Raw genomic sequence first — 15,283 nt, 5'->3', positions numbered from 1 at the left:
CCACGGCATACTAATCTCGAACGACTGACAACTTTCCTTAAAGCATTAAAATTAGTTTTTTTGCTCCTCTCCCTCCACATGTTACAGTCCCAAGGAGTGTAAAACTTGTTGACAAGCCTGACATGGAAGATGGCTCCTGTACTTATTTTACTACCAAAATTATTTTAGAGGAATTTTTTTGTATAGGCAGAATCTAGTATTTCAAGAAAAAGCTGTTTTTTGTGTAGCTTTTCCCTTTGTCATATTCAACTTCTTTTGGGTGTTTTTCTTCCCCTTCAGTTTTTTTGGATTTCTTTTTTTCTTTTATTCTTATTATTTGAGATCTTCAGTGAACTTCCACAAACTCCTCCTTTTCGGCAATACTTTGCTCTCCCGATTTGTAAAGTGGTGTGCATTTTTTTAAAATATATATAGAGATATATATATATCATTTTCTTTTTTTTTATTTTTACTTTAAAAGCACAGCTCCCCCCATTGAGTTAACAAAAAAGTTGTTTTCCAGTAGACCTAAAAAACTCTAAATTTTATTTTTTAATTTTTTTTTTTTTTTTTAAGTATTGTTGTTTTTTCATGTGCTTAAAACCTACTCTTTGTATTTTTTATTTTTTATTTTGTTTGAACATTTGAAACTTTAGCGGTCAGCACCAACAATCCCGACATGTTAATTATTCATTAATGTACTGGTGGAAAAAGACGCGCACCCTCCATTCAAAGTGGGATTGCACCTTTAAAGTGTATCCAATTTTAGTAAATGTTAAATCAATCAATTTCTAATAAAATCCTTCTTTCCACCTGTCTCAATTACCATTCAGAACCCGCGTATTTAAAAAAAAAAATATATATATATAAATATATAGTACTCTGCACTTTAAGTTAGAAGACGCCCCATGTTGGCGTGAACTGAGTATTGTGCTTTATTGTGATTGTTAACCCGGCCTCGTGACAGTAAGTTTCTGGCAAATTTCTTAACATATATTCCAAAATGTGGCACATATTGCCGATTGGAACCCTTCTTGGCATTAATACGTTACTGCTGTAACCCGATGTCTTCTACCGGTCTAGGTCCACCGATGCGAATGAATGAGGGGCACACGTGGGCCATTAAGAAGCCTGCAGGGAATGAATAAAGCGGATTTCCTGATTATTGGTTCAGTTACTAGGTATTTAATAGATTATTCCTTGAATTTTAACTGGGCGTACATTCATTTTAAGTACTTGGTTTTAAATAACCACGCAAACCTGGCACTTTTAGAGGCATGTGATGCTGTGCGTTGGTCTGAAGTCACCTCTGTTGGATAACACCATTTTCTTTTGATGGGTGCTCTGGGAGTATAGAGGAGGTTCCACCTTTTCTGTCTAATTTGAGGTGAAGGAGCGATTCGTTACGTTTCACTAGCCTCGGTGGTCTTATGCTCCCCGTTCCACCAGTTACCTTTCCCTATTGACTCTGGTAAGAGGACCTGTGGTGCAAACTAATAGGATATACTTTGTATCTTTATATTTTTCTGTTCCTTCTTTTTCTTGTCCGTGTTTCCTCCGGGTTTAGCTTAAATACTCCTAAAGCAGATGCCTGTAACCTCATCCCGTAGTCCCCTCTGTGAATACGAACGTGGGATATGTAAAATACGGGGCGTTCGCTGGTCAATGACTGAAAATATATTCTTTTAATACTTGGCGATCTTTCTGGCTTGTTACCTCAGCACGTTGGTTAGGTTCTTGTAGGCATGGATCTGGATGTCTATTTTTTGTTGTTGATGCTTCTAGAATATCAATGGGACCTGAAATGTACATCTTGCTCGTTTACGCTCTTCTGCAGGTCCAAAGACCTCAGAATACGGTCCCACTGGGATTTCAAAAAGCCCATAAAGCTGTCAAAAACGAGCAGCCGCAGCGATGGATGTCTTTGGTGTGACTCGTCTAAAACTACATTTACGTGAAAGGTTTATGTGCCGGAGGCGCTTTATATTTTACTCGGAAGCAGTTCTCATGGTCTTCGTTAGGCCGTCCTGTAATCTTGGGATTTGACGCTGATCTGTGGCATGAATACCTACTCAATAATTATCAAAACTTCCAGACTATCAATGGCAATAAATAGTTCTGTAAAACGGTGATGAACGGTCCCAGGGGTTTCTTTATTGCTGATTAGGTTTCAGGCTTTTCAGTGGAGAAGGAGCGTTGGATTGATTCCTCCAAAGTTCACAGTAATGGCAGCGCAGAAGGTCCCGCGTTAGGGAACAGTAAGTACATTTTGCTCGGTTTGATTCTAACCTTCGGTGCTTTTCATGAGGCTGATCAGAGGTTGGTTGGTTGGTACCTTCCATCGTTCTGGCTGTTACATCCAAAGGTGCTCCATAAGTCTGAAGGCCATATCTAATCTCATCTTTCCGAGTTGCTTTACCCCTCGTAACCTTTAGATGCCATCTGTATCTCCAAACCAAGAGAGAATGATTTTGTACGAACCTATGCTTTTTATTCCCCCGTGCGCAAACATCCGGTCAGGTTGGTGCCATAATGGTGAATGTTGGCCAAGTCCATTCCTTAATTTCACATCCTTTTGCATTTGGACCACAATGAACCTCCGATAAGACCCGGAGGAAACTTTTTAAATGGAATTAAACCACAAAATGTCTTTGAAATCTATTTAAAAAGTGGAAACTGTGACCGATTACAAGAAAATATAAATGTTGTATATTTTTATTTTTCTATATAATATAAAAAATCACAGTGAATGGATTTCTCTTTCCTTTAGCGAACGTGTGTATAGATATATATAATATATATAATATATCTCTATGTGATTGAAGGTTTGTATGGAATTTGAGGCCTTGAAAGGCCGTAGTTAACGTTGTCCCAGTATGGACACTTCTGGGTGGTTTCATTTTGGGAAGCAGAACGTTATAGGTCCTTGGACTTCCGTGTGGTGCAGGAATGCTGAGCTCTTTCTGTATAAGGCATAGTTATGTATGAAATGTATTAATGATATTAGTTATACAGCTTCCATCCAGCTCTTCTGCAGCAGCTCCCTGGGGCTGGTCTTCTAGGCTTTGACGGTCGTTTGGTGCTGCAGTTTTTGCTATTTTGATTCCTTTGCACCATAAAGCATCGTACGATCCCTCTAACCTGCCTCTTATGTTGTAAATTACAGGACGGGTCATCGCCCCAACCTACTTATTAGACCAGCGTTGTGTTTTAAATAGCTGCAGTGAATTTCCAGCCAGGTCCGTCATCAGACTGCCTCCAGCCGCAAGCCCCTCTGTCATTACATGATGAATGGGGCTCTGTATGCGGGAGAACGGCTTCAATGGCCGCCTGGCTGGATCTGAGGACCTGTTTCTCCTTTTGGTTTCGTGGGATTTGTACCGGTCTATAATCTGTCCTGACTCGCTGAATCTATAAATGGAAGCTGCCTACCCAGATTCACGTCCTGACCCAGCCGCGTGTTCCGTGTGTGCTGCGATATATATAATTCAATGTATAGAAACGTGCAGCGGGGGGGCTTCGGGCTGCGGATCGTTCCCAGATGTCAAACGGGGATAATTGAAAGCAACAATCATTGCGAGTTCTGCACATACGGCGGCAGATCATACAATCAAAGCGTAATATGTTCTAAGAAAACGCGCATGAAGCTTCTGTCTCCGAAAGAAGCCAATGGTTTGTGATTCACAGAGAAGTAAATGCACTTTTACTTTTCCCTCTGTGTACAGGAGCGAAGAAAGGTGTAAAGTATTGCTACAATGTTTCGAAATCCTCATAGGGGACAACACATGACTAACGGCGACAGTCACGAGATTCTGCCCCAATAAAAGGTGGTTGTGCTTTGGAGACGGTTGCGTCGTGGCTCTGATGGTTGTAGTAACTGTATTTGTACCGAACACTAATATAAAAGGGCATTTAAGGCTTATTACATCTCGCTGGTTAACGAAAGGGGTCATCGTTGGACATTTCTGGGAAATTTACAGATTATGTACTGAAACGAAGCGATGGCTTCTGCTTTTTGAGTGAGTAACGTTGAAGGACCTCGGGCCGTGGCCTACCTGGTGGTGAAGAGACGTAGGAGGTCGTAACGTTAAAGGCGTGGAAACGTTCCAAAACTTTGTTTCTGCTCCATCCTTTTAACCAGCTTTACATTACATGGTAATACGGAAATCGTCCTGCCCGTATCGCCCCAGCAAGAGGAACCTGAGGGGTCAGAGGTCACCATGCAGCTTTGGTTTGGGCAATGAGCCACTGTGACAGGCGTGTGCCGTGATACCTACATACATGATACCCTTGTGAGCGGTGCCGACTCTACAAAGGTTACTTGTAAGTTTGAAGAAAAAACGGTTAGTGCCTCGTTTTCATATTTTTCATGACATTGAAGATGTGGTGAAGGTCACCGTGATCATTGTCCAGAGGTTCCTCTAACCACTCATTTGATGTTCTACAGCTGGCTCCTGTACAACATCAAATCACCCCCACATCTTGTGTCTCTCAAACGTATATAACATGCGCTGCGGGACATGTGAGTGTCGGGTGAGTGTGCCGAATTCTTTGTAAGTAAATGCTGTCCAGATCTGGTGTTCCCGGCTCTGCTCGGTGAAAACACCTTTTGTAACCGGTATACTTGGCTTATGTAAGAAACCTGATAGGCACGCGAGACAAGCATAGGCACTAATCTTAAGATTTCAGGTATGTGCGAAATGCTACATTTTTTGCAGAGCTTTCCACTTACTTCGGCCACTCAAAAGAGAATGTGGGTTTTGTTACACAGCAGAGTATAACGTAAAATTAACTGAGCAAGTATACTTACGGGCTCCGTGTAAACAAGCCAGTACTCTCAACAGCTGGCTAAGGGGGTGGTACTTAAGTGGAACAGCGGGTAAAGAAAGAGGTTCCCATGTGTTACCTTTTTTCTCTCTCTCCCCCCCTCCTTATATAAACATCCTTTTTCCAAACACCAGGCCGGCACACTAGATAATATATATAGTGATGCGTTACGAGGATGTGATGAGCAGTGAAATATTCTTTTCATTGCCGGCTTTACCTATTGAATTGTGACAATAGAGAGCTAAACATCCAGAAACAAAGAGAGTCACGGAACTACACGGGCGGGCGCATGGCAAGAGAGAGACACGGATCCTGAGTGATAGAAATGCAGGTATAGACGCAGGTGGCAACACAGGACGGGTAGACAGCGGGGAAGACATTAGCCGTGATGCACAATGACTCGCTCTAGTGGAAGAATAAAAACACGGCTATGTGCTCTCTCAAGAAGATCGTAAGGGGTTTAATGATGTGGGGCACATCTGGTTTTATGTACCTCAGTAATGGACTATTTTAAAGTCAGGTTAGCTGTGACATCATCATGTTGGCAAATAATCTAATACCCTACGGAGCTGTTGGGTATTAGATGGGGCAAAAAAACAGCGGCAAGGAGTTAGATTGGTGGCAGAAAATCAAGAGGAGCTTTATGAGTAGGACCTTCGTCATCACATTGGAGGTGTCCCTCTTTCCTCCTCTGATGTCCCTCTTTCCTCCTCTGATGTCCCTTTTCTTGGAGCTCAGACTGTTTGCTGGGAATGAGTGTAGCATACATCTGTTGTACAGCGCTACAGAATATGATGGTGAAATAGAAATAATAATATCTAACACCGGTTGTAAATGTCCCCGGCTTGACTGGTGGCTTTCCAGCTGATGGGTGAACGCCGTAACATTTGTAAGGCTTGGCGCAGGCTATGTATAAACGTGCCGGTGGGGTGTGCGTGTGCGAACATGTCATACGTGTTCATCGGTTAATTAGACTTTCCATTACCAGGGGAGCCAGGTGCCCGTTGCCAAATTCCAAGCAGATCTACCCGCATCTTAATTATCGCACACCCTCCTTCCGCATGAGATCTCGCGGCGGCTTCACTTAATGCGATTAAGACGTCTTGTGATGTTAGCTTTTGAAGACATGAGGATCGACCAAATATTTATTATATTGCATCACGTCAGGCGTATGCGGTGGCGAGCAGGTTAGAGGACGTTCGCGTTTCCAAGTTAATTGCAGAGGGAGCACGGAATTAAATGCCGAATATTTGCCGATTTATTTTTTATTGTGTATTCGGAGATATGAACAATTATCTAAAATAGCTAGAGGTGCACACCGGCCTTTGGATGCACTTTAACGCATTTTAAAAAATACAGGAGGGGAGTTTATTTCAAAGAAGGAGAAATGTAAGAACACGAGACCGGAATCTAACACTAGAGGGTCGGAGGCTGAGATATAATGTAAGGAAGTTTTACTTCACTGAGGAGGTGAGAGAGTGTATGAAATGCATGGGAGAGAGTGTGAGAGTATTACAGATGTGTAAGTGTATGGTGTTAAAGAGGCTGTGTGTGTATGTGTAAGTGAATGGTGTTGGAGTGGTTGTGTGTGTATGTGTAAGTGAATGGTGTTGGAGTGGCTGTGTATGTGTAAGTGAATGGTGTTGGAGTGGCTATGAATGTATGTATAAGTGTATGTTTGAGTCTGTGTGTGTTTATGTACGTATGTGAAAGTTGTTAGAGTGGGTGCGTGTGTATGTATGTGTAAGTGAATGGTGTTAGAGTGGGTGCGTGCGTGTGTGTGTATGTGTAAGTGAATGGTGTTGGAGTGGCTGCGTGTGTATGTGTAAGTGAATGGTGTTGGAGTGGCTGCGTGTGTATGTGTGATGTATGTGTAAGTGTAGTGTTGCCCCTGACAATCCTCATACCAACCCACGTTCTAATTCACCCCTCCCATTATTTCCTCCATCATCATTTCCATCCTCTACCATTATCACCTCATATGGTATCACGCTTGGCAGACATTTTTTGCACACACTTGCACTAACACATACTTACACACACAAATTTATGGTAACATACATACACCTTTTTGCGTACACACACATTTACACATACACAACTAATGCTATTACACATACCTGTACACACATGCTAAAACACATCCCTTATGCTGCGTGTGTCTGAAATAATGCCATATACCTGTGCTCAGACTCGGCTCGCTGGGACCAACGGTATGCCCTGCAGGGGTTTTGGCAGCACTGGTGGTGGGGGCCCCTACTTTCCAGGGAGCCCCTTGCAATGGGGTTCAATGTAAGCGCTTTCCTGCAGAGTGTTTAACCTATGGGCGAGTGCGGCTCAGTTCATGGGAAAGGACTGTGATCTTGAGTGGAACCATTTGTATGGAAGCGCATGAGCACTTGGGGTGTCCTTTCTGGATCATCCCCGGAGTCTGACTCGGTCCCTACTCAGCTGGTCGCACCTTAGGACCGACTCGCTCAGTATGTTTTGAATTGGACTACTGTAGTGTCACAGTACATCGCTCCAGCATATGTTAGCTCTATATAACAAATAGTACGGACAGCGTGTGTACTATATATATGTGTGTATGCTGTACAAGTATTTATATGTATATATATTTGTGTGTATATACTACATGTACATATATCTATATATGTGTGTGTGTAATTTGTGTATACTGTACATATATATATATATATATATATATATATTTGTGCTGTTGTTCATGTATGTATATGTAAATATATGTGTATACTGCACTGTATACTGTATTTATATAACACTATACTCGCTATTGTATGGTAAACACCAGGCATTTAAATACCTGCCCCCATGCGGTATGGGCGGTAGTCACTCGCGTTACTTAATATATGGGCGTGGCATTTCTAAATAGGCGTGTTTAGGAGCCAACCCTGCCGCCTCTCTCGTCGTTTGTGAATGGTAGTGGGCGTGACCTGCAGCCGAGGTGGGCATTACACCCTTCCCTTTTGCGGTGTCCTCGAACGGCAGAATCTTATCTCTGATTGGCTCAGCCTTTAGTGACGCGGAGGGATGCAGCCGGTTCCCCTTGTGATATAAAAGACCGGTAAAGAGATAACGAGATACCCAGAGAAACATCATCTGGTGACAGAAAGGAGAAGCCAAGGTCAGCAGAGAAGCGGCTGAAGAAAACAAGGTAAAACACCCCTCGAAAAAGAGATGGACCGTCTTGACCTTCAGGGCATCACATGCTGGGGAGATACCACTCGGGAGCAGAGAAGGGGGTGAAGTTGGTAGGATGCAAACCAATAGAGGGGAGCGACCCCTGGGTCGCAGCATCATGCGAAATACGTGAGAGCAGATGGAGGGCAGTTATTTGTTATTATTAAATGTTGTGATAAGACCAATTGGGCATCATTCCCTGTTTTATTAATGAAAGCCATGCAAGGTAAGTTTGGAATAGAGGGCATTAGTGGTAAAATGATGTAAGTCGGGTCACTTCTAGTAGCCTTGGTGTCCTTGAGGACGTATGGCAGGCAGGGTGGCAGTAGGTTTAATTGTAGTGGGTGGTTATTTAATTTCAGATGAGCTGCTGGGAAGTTAACAGAGAAGCCAGTAAGGCTGATGACCCCATTTAAATGGACTGGACCCTCCATTGTGTTTTGGCTCTGGTGGGCTGTGAATGCAGCACCAGTAGAGGGTGTTACTGGTTATAGTGGGAAAGCCCTTACTGGGGATTGCTGACCATGGAGATTTTGTGTTAAACCCCCCCAAAAATAAATGGAATAACATGACACCAGTGTATAAATACACTGGTGGATATGGATATGAATGAATCATATGAATGGGAATTGCCAGTAGATTATCTGATTGGGTAAAATCTGCCATAAACGTTATATTGGTTATTGCACTATAGAAAAAGAGCAGATCTGTTGCGGATGTTCCAAGGGTGGAGCGATCACCATGGAAACCAATGGCACATCCCAGTTGACCGCCCTACCTGTAGCACTCTGGCCCTAATTGCCCCTTGTAGATAGGTCCTGTTGTTGTTTGGTTGCCGCATTTATTGTGATTATCGGTAGTCCAGGGCAAGCAAGGTTGTGGTTCTTTTGGAAAGTAGTCCAGAAAAAATATCATTGACTTATATGTGAAACTGCTTGGTTTGCTGATAGAGGCAGATCATGGGTGGGAGGATAGTTTGCTTCCCCAAGTCCTACAAAATGACTGCCCCTTAAATCACCCTCCGTCTATCTTGCTTGCCATCCGTTTCTCCATCTTAAGCCGTAGATGTCTTCAGGAACGTCTCTCCTCTTTGGTGATAAAATGATATATCTGTTAGTGGACAATACCAAACGGTGACCCCTGGCTACACACGGCTGCCGAGGAGGTCTCTTTACACCCCAATTCTCAAGAACCCACTGATTCTTCTCAATGGTCAATTGGCCACCAAATTAAAAAAGTGGACAGCTCGTGTGGAACGCAACCATCTAGAATGTGGAATCTCTCCGGGCATTTTCTCTTTTAAGGAACATGAAGTGCATTGTGTGGCTGAGAATCGAATAACGGTTGTAGTCCGTGGTGTATACTCTGTGGAGCAGTCGTTGATAGTGGTTGTCGTGGATTGTCGCTTGGTTGGTGTCGCGTGACAGTTGGGTGTTGGTGAGTCTTAATTGAGTGGAAAACTCTCATGTTCTATTTATTGTCTAGAGAGTGAAATCCAAATCCTACCGACCACAGAAATTCTTCTTCTTATGCTTTGTAAAGCGGTAGTTACTAAGGAGTGACCAGAATAACCCATCGCGCCACATTCCAGACAAATACACCCAATATAAGATTTAGGTGCTTCTAAACATGTGGTACGGGGGATTTTCTATTCACTTATGGTGTCTTATGCCCAATTTAGTACATCTATTGTCTATTTTAGTGTTACTAGTGGTAGGCTAGTAGGTGTATGCGCTATTAGTAGTGGTGGGTGGCAGCATTACGTTGTACTGCTTGGGGTGTGCTATAAGTGTAGTTTGTGTAATAGCCACAGTATGTTGTGTTGGTTCTGCCGGGAAGGACCACATATAATCAGATTATGCTAAAATAGAGTTAAATTTACACACAATCTGGTTTAGTCTATAAATAGAACTTCGGTAAATGCATATGAATTATCCATTTATACTGAATATTAATTCTAAGATCGTAAGATGTGTTTATTAATGGGCAGTAACAGCACTAAAGAGGCAGTTTCATGTCCCAGGCAGCCTATCAAAAGAATTATGTGTATTTAAGTACTTTGTGAGTTCTTTAAAATGGTTAAAAAAACCCCAAACACCTACCGTATGGGGAAGCTGAAGCTCCCTGCCTGCATCTCCTGCGTGGCAAATAGTGGAGGGTGGGCAAAGGGGCAAATGCATATGGTTTGGGGGGCTGACACACCATGAACATTTAAAGGGATCTCCCAGTTATTACATTATTATTATTTATTTATTAAGCACTCAGCGCTGTACAATTTACATATGGAGTAGGTAATAAATACATAATAAAGATACCTTTACACATACAGTTACAACAGGAGTTGAGGACCCGGCCAGTGAGCTTACAAGCTAGAGTCATGACATTTTTATCCAACGTTTCTGGCGATAACGGTTGGCTTCTGCGGGGCCCGCTTGTGAGCTTTTAACCAAAATCAATGTGCCGTCGGCAGATAGCCAAGCCTTATCAGACCAATTCTAACGCCATATGGTGAACTGTAAAGCTCCTCCGGCGAGCTGGTTCTCTGTACCTAGGTAACCAAACCCTACGAGGAACTGTTGTAAGAACAGGCGTTTCAACTGTCGGGGAGAAAATTGAAATAACTCCTGCTTCCGTTTTGGGTATAAATGTCCATGTTTTGTGTTTAATTACATTTTCTTACAGTTTAGCAGATAAAACCACTTCTCTGCTGCAGCTTCCTGAATCACAGTGATTGGGAGGACAGGAAACATGATGTCATGTTGTAGCATCTCAGTTGCTCGTCTGGCTTTTAGTTCTCTTATGATGCAGAAAAAAAGGCAGCATCTGAAAGGTTTTATCCGCTAAACACATTTATTCAAGAAGAATATATATATATTGAACATTGTGACACAATTCCCCTCTTTCTGTGCCTTTTAACGCTCGAAGCCAGGCGACTTCCTGTTTGTACTCACCCACTTCCTGACCATAAAGTCTTTTCAAGTTTGTTTTTTTTGGGAAGTTTGTACCTAAAGTGAGGAACCTTTATGAAGTTTAATGAATTGTGTACTTTAATAAAAAATCATTTTGCCAACATGAGAGTTGTGTGTGTTTTTGTACATATGGTGTAGGTATGTGTGCGTGTGTGTGTATGTATGTATGTGTGCGTATGTGTGCGTGTGTATGTATGTGTGCGTGTGTGTGCGTGTGTATGTATGTATGTGTGAGTGTGTGCCCCAATATAGTTTATTATCAATATCCTGACCTTTATGCACCAAAATATTGATAGGATTAAGAACATGGAGATGAGACCCTCCTGGTTGCCCATGTCCACAAGTTGGTGCCACAATACACTTAAAGCGGGTAGATCCCCCATCACACCCATTGACCCCAGAGTATCAACATCTTGAACCCCCCCACCAATATACAACGACCCTCTATTATGTGGGAGATGCTTCTTGACGCCCCCCGTTCCTTATACAGGGGGCTTGAGGGTCTTAATTTAAGCAGTGGAGGAACTCTTCAGCTCCTCTGCCCATCCCCCCACACCGTGTGTATCATTAAACCAATCAGGAGGCTGCTGAGCACCCCTGTCCACCCATCCCCCCACCCCCTATGCTTTGGTTTTGGTGAAACAATACATTAAAAGAAAATGTACCTTCCTACCTGATGGGTCTAACGTCCACCCTGTGAAGGCCGGAGGTGGGAGCAGTTCAAACCTGTAATAAAGATATTTTAATCACAGTCTAACGTCCAACGTTGTCTAACGATGCTCTTCGGTTCTCATCTTCAGCCCTCGGAAAGAGGCCATAAAAAGTAATAAACCATAAAGGGATCGTAAAAATAATAAACCATCATGGATCGACTAAAACATACATCAAGTGAAAACAAATACGTCCGGAGCTGAAAGGGCGGCTGATTGCGTGCGCGTGGGGATGAGTGGTTAATACGTGTTTGTGTAAATACATATAGATGTGTGTGTGTGTGTGTGTGTGAATGAATGGTGAGCTCATAATTATTTTGGATTCTGCCTATTTTCCTTCTTTATTACACCATAAAATGTTTTGAGGGTCACTAATGGGGAGTAATTAAGAAAACATGACATCCTTTACAAAAGCACTACTGATTGGTTAGTCTAGAAAACCTGTTCTCAAAGCAGTCCTTTTATAGCCAATGATTTACGGGAGACAGAATATTTTGGCCTAAATGCCAGCATCATAAACTATGGCAACACAGATCAAGACCTAGAGGTTAGATATGAGCAAAGGGTCAGGTGTCCCCTCAACTGTTGTGTATTCCGGTGAGACGACTGCGTCTAGAAATAAGTAATAAATGACCCGCTATGTGCTAAACAAACGGTCACTTAGAGACAGAAGCGGCCTTTGTGGCTACAAGAGCAAACCTGAACATCTTAGAAAGAGGTCCTCCACACTCACAGATACATTGTTACATTGTAAAATACGCAGTACTTTTTAGCAACATTTCCCTTTCTCAAACAAACCTTTGTTGCCATGACAGTGTCACAATAACTGTTGATTCGCTGTATCGCTCGCTTACGAAGGCATTCACCATTCTTTCTCTGCCCGGCAGGTGCTAAAGATGGCGAGCAAGCCGAAGTACCTCCTGATTTTTGACTTTGACGAAACGATCATTAATGAGAACAGCGATGACTCCGTGATTCAGGCGGCTCCAGGGAAGGAACTTCCGGAATGGCTGCGTCAGACCTTCCAAGACGGTTTTTATAACCAGTACATGCAGAGGGTGTTTCAGTACATGGCGGAAAAGGGAGTGAGGTTGGTGGACATTAAAACCGTCTATGAGAAAATTCCACTCTCGCCAGGGATGGCCGACTTGTTTCGGTTCCTGCTCAAGAATCAAGATCGATTTGAGATTATCCTGATTTCCGATGCCAATGTCTTCGGCATCGAGAGCTCCTTGAGAAGTAACGGCTATTATTCTCTCTTCCGTCGAGTGATTAGCAACCCTACGAATACCGAAAACGGACACCTGAACCTAGGACCCTATCACTCTCATAACTGCCCTCAATGCCCCGCCAACATGTGCAAGAGGAAGGTGTTGACAGAATACCTCGCCGAAAGGTCCCAAGGCGGAGTGACGTTCGAGAACGTTTTGTACGTTGGAGATGGAGCGAATGATTTCTGCCCGTCTGTTATATTCACTTCCACAGATGTCGCCTTCCCTCGAAAGAATTACCCCATGCACCAGCTGATCCGGAAGATGGAAGAGAAGCAGAAAGGATCTTTCCAGGCCCGCGTAGTCCCGTGGGATTCGGCTGATGTGGTTTCTCGTTACCTCCAGGCGCTTCTTAACAAGTCGTAGGGGTTATGAGGACACTCAACGCCAAGAACGCGGCACCGCATCTTACGATCAATTTTCTCTATGCAGCTCCTTTTACGTCACACCTTTTTATCTTCTGGAACGGCGAGCTATAAGTCTGAAAATGCAAGACAAAGAAACAAACGAAGAAACAATAAGCAAAGAAGAACAATAAAAAAGGCATATAAACTATATTTAGGTATTTGTGGGGTGGTTATGTTAGGGTTTAGTTATTGTTGATGTATTCATGATCTCTAGATTCCTCTAGGTTGTATGGACCAACTTTAAGGCTGTTTTGCTTAATTCTTTACAATTCTTTGCATTTCTAAAACCTCCCCTTCACCAAAAGACTTTTTTTTAATGGATTCACCTGGTTTTAACCTATTTTGCGTTAGATATTACGTTTCCATCTTCTGAATACCTCGTATACTCACGTATCTTCTAAATTCCGGGGGGGGCTCTGAAGTTCTGGAACGTGTTCCTGGCTTTCCCGAATCAGCGAGAAGTTTCTTTTATCGAACGGAGCGAGCACACAAGGACTCCATTCTGTCTACTCATCGATAATGCTTTATTACATCAGAGATTTGCTTGAGCTTCCAACGACGGCTAATAATTAGCTATTGCCTCCACAGGGCTATTAATGATCCTATTGTCTTCTAAGACACCTGACCATTCCAAGGTCACAGAACACCGAAGCTTCACAAAAAACGGATTTCTTATTATATTACAAATATGTATCAGCCCAGAGTGACCACTCATTAGTCACGTTAAACCTTTGTTTAATACTAAGCATACAACAGTTGCCATTGGTAATATTTTAACTAATAAAAGTAATATTTTTTATTGAAAGAAAAGAAAGCAGCTGGAATTCTGTGCGTTTTAACCCATTGCCATGCCCGTTGATGAGCAAAGTTTCTTGGCATCAGTCCTGAAGCACCGTGGTTCTTAAAGAAGTTCTCAAAGGACCACTATTAGGACCACCAATTCTGGATTGTGATCCCCAAGGGCTAATTTAAGAAACCGCTGCTCAAGCACCCAAAACATTTCCATAGTCATATGTACATTTTGTGTGTTCTATAAAGCTTGGCAACTTTTGAGCTTCCACTTTAATTAAACATAAAAAAAATTGTATTTTAAGCGGAAATGTCATATTTCAATGCTGAGCTACGTTATGTTTGTTATGTTTTTATTTGGAATTTTTGAATTATATATGCAATATTGCCTCATTTTAAAATGCTTACTCTATGGCGTTATATGCCAGCTGGTCCCAGGTGTACCGCTAACGGGGAGTTCTACGTGGGGTCCACACGTTATTCTTGCCTAAGGATTTGCATGGCAAATGGCTGGTCTCACAGCGAATATATATATATATAGTACATGGGTAGGAGGGGAACTTTACCTTGCTGTTTCTGTTTTAACTATGTTGTATTTTAATAAGCATGCCTGGGAGCGTCTCACGGCAAACCACCTGGAGCTCTTTTTAACTTCTCTGTCATCTTATGATCTTATCCTCAGGAAATACCAGGCCCTGCTGGCCTAAGGATTCAGGGTGTTAATTGTTTTGTAACGTAGCAGTAAAAATAACGCTTTGTGTTTTAACTTTCTTTCTAGGAGCTCGGAATGGAGCAAGTAAAATATCAACAATATCACTGATGGTGGGAACAAATGTTCATAAAGTACACTAGATTTATAAATTAATTTTGTCCTAAAGGACTCGTCCAGTCATTACTGGGTATGGAAGTCCCATATTTTCCCAGCTACACCTCTAACCACAAGGCCCAAGTCCAAAGTGTTTGGTTATCGGGCATGTTGGGAGGTATATGCACTACGTCTATTTAGCTGGGGTACAGAATCTGATCACACATAAGAAAAGGGCATTTTCATTCCTATTTTTTTAACAAAATGTAAATTAATATTTTTGCCCGTTATGTCCTAGTCCAAGAAAGGGGAGATGTTGGGGGTG

General features: G+C 42.5%; 1 protein-coding gene across 1 annotated transcript; it reads left to right on the top strand.

The window, feature by feature from the left end:
* The first annotated feature begins 7,800 nt into the window (after positions 1–7,800).
* Positions 7,801–13,464, top strand: PHOSPHO1 (phosphoethanolamine/phosphocholine phosphatase 1). Its single transcript, XM_053453812.1, has 2 exons — positions 7,801–7,981; positions 12,574–13,464. The coding sequence occupies exon 2, from the start codon at positions 12,583–12,585 to the stop codon at positions 13,321–13,323; it is 741 nt and encodes a 246-aa protein (XP_053309787.1). The 5' UTR covers positions 7,801–7,981; positions 12,574–12,582; the 3' UTR covers positions 13,324–13,464.
* Positions 13,465–15,283: the final 1,819 nt, after the last annotated feature.

Source organism: Spea bombifrons, chromosome 13 (genome assembly GCF_027358695.1).
Source record: "Spea bombifrons isolate aSpeBom1 chromosome 13, aSpeBom1.2.pri, whole genome shotgun sequence".
In the NCBI taxonomy this organism is placed as follows: Eukaryota; Metazoa; Chordata; class Amphibia; order Anura; family Pelobatidae; genus Spea; species Spea bombifrons.
This window is presented reverse-complemented; position numbering and strand designations above follow the sequence as displayed.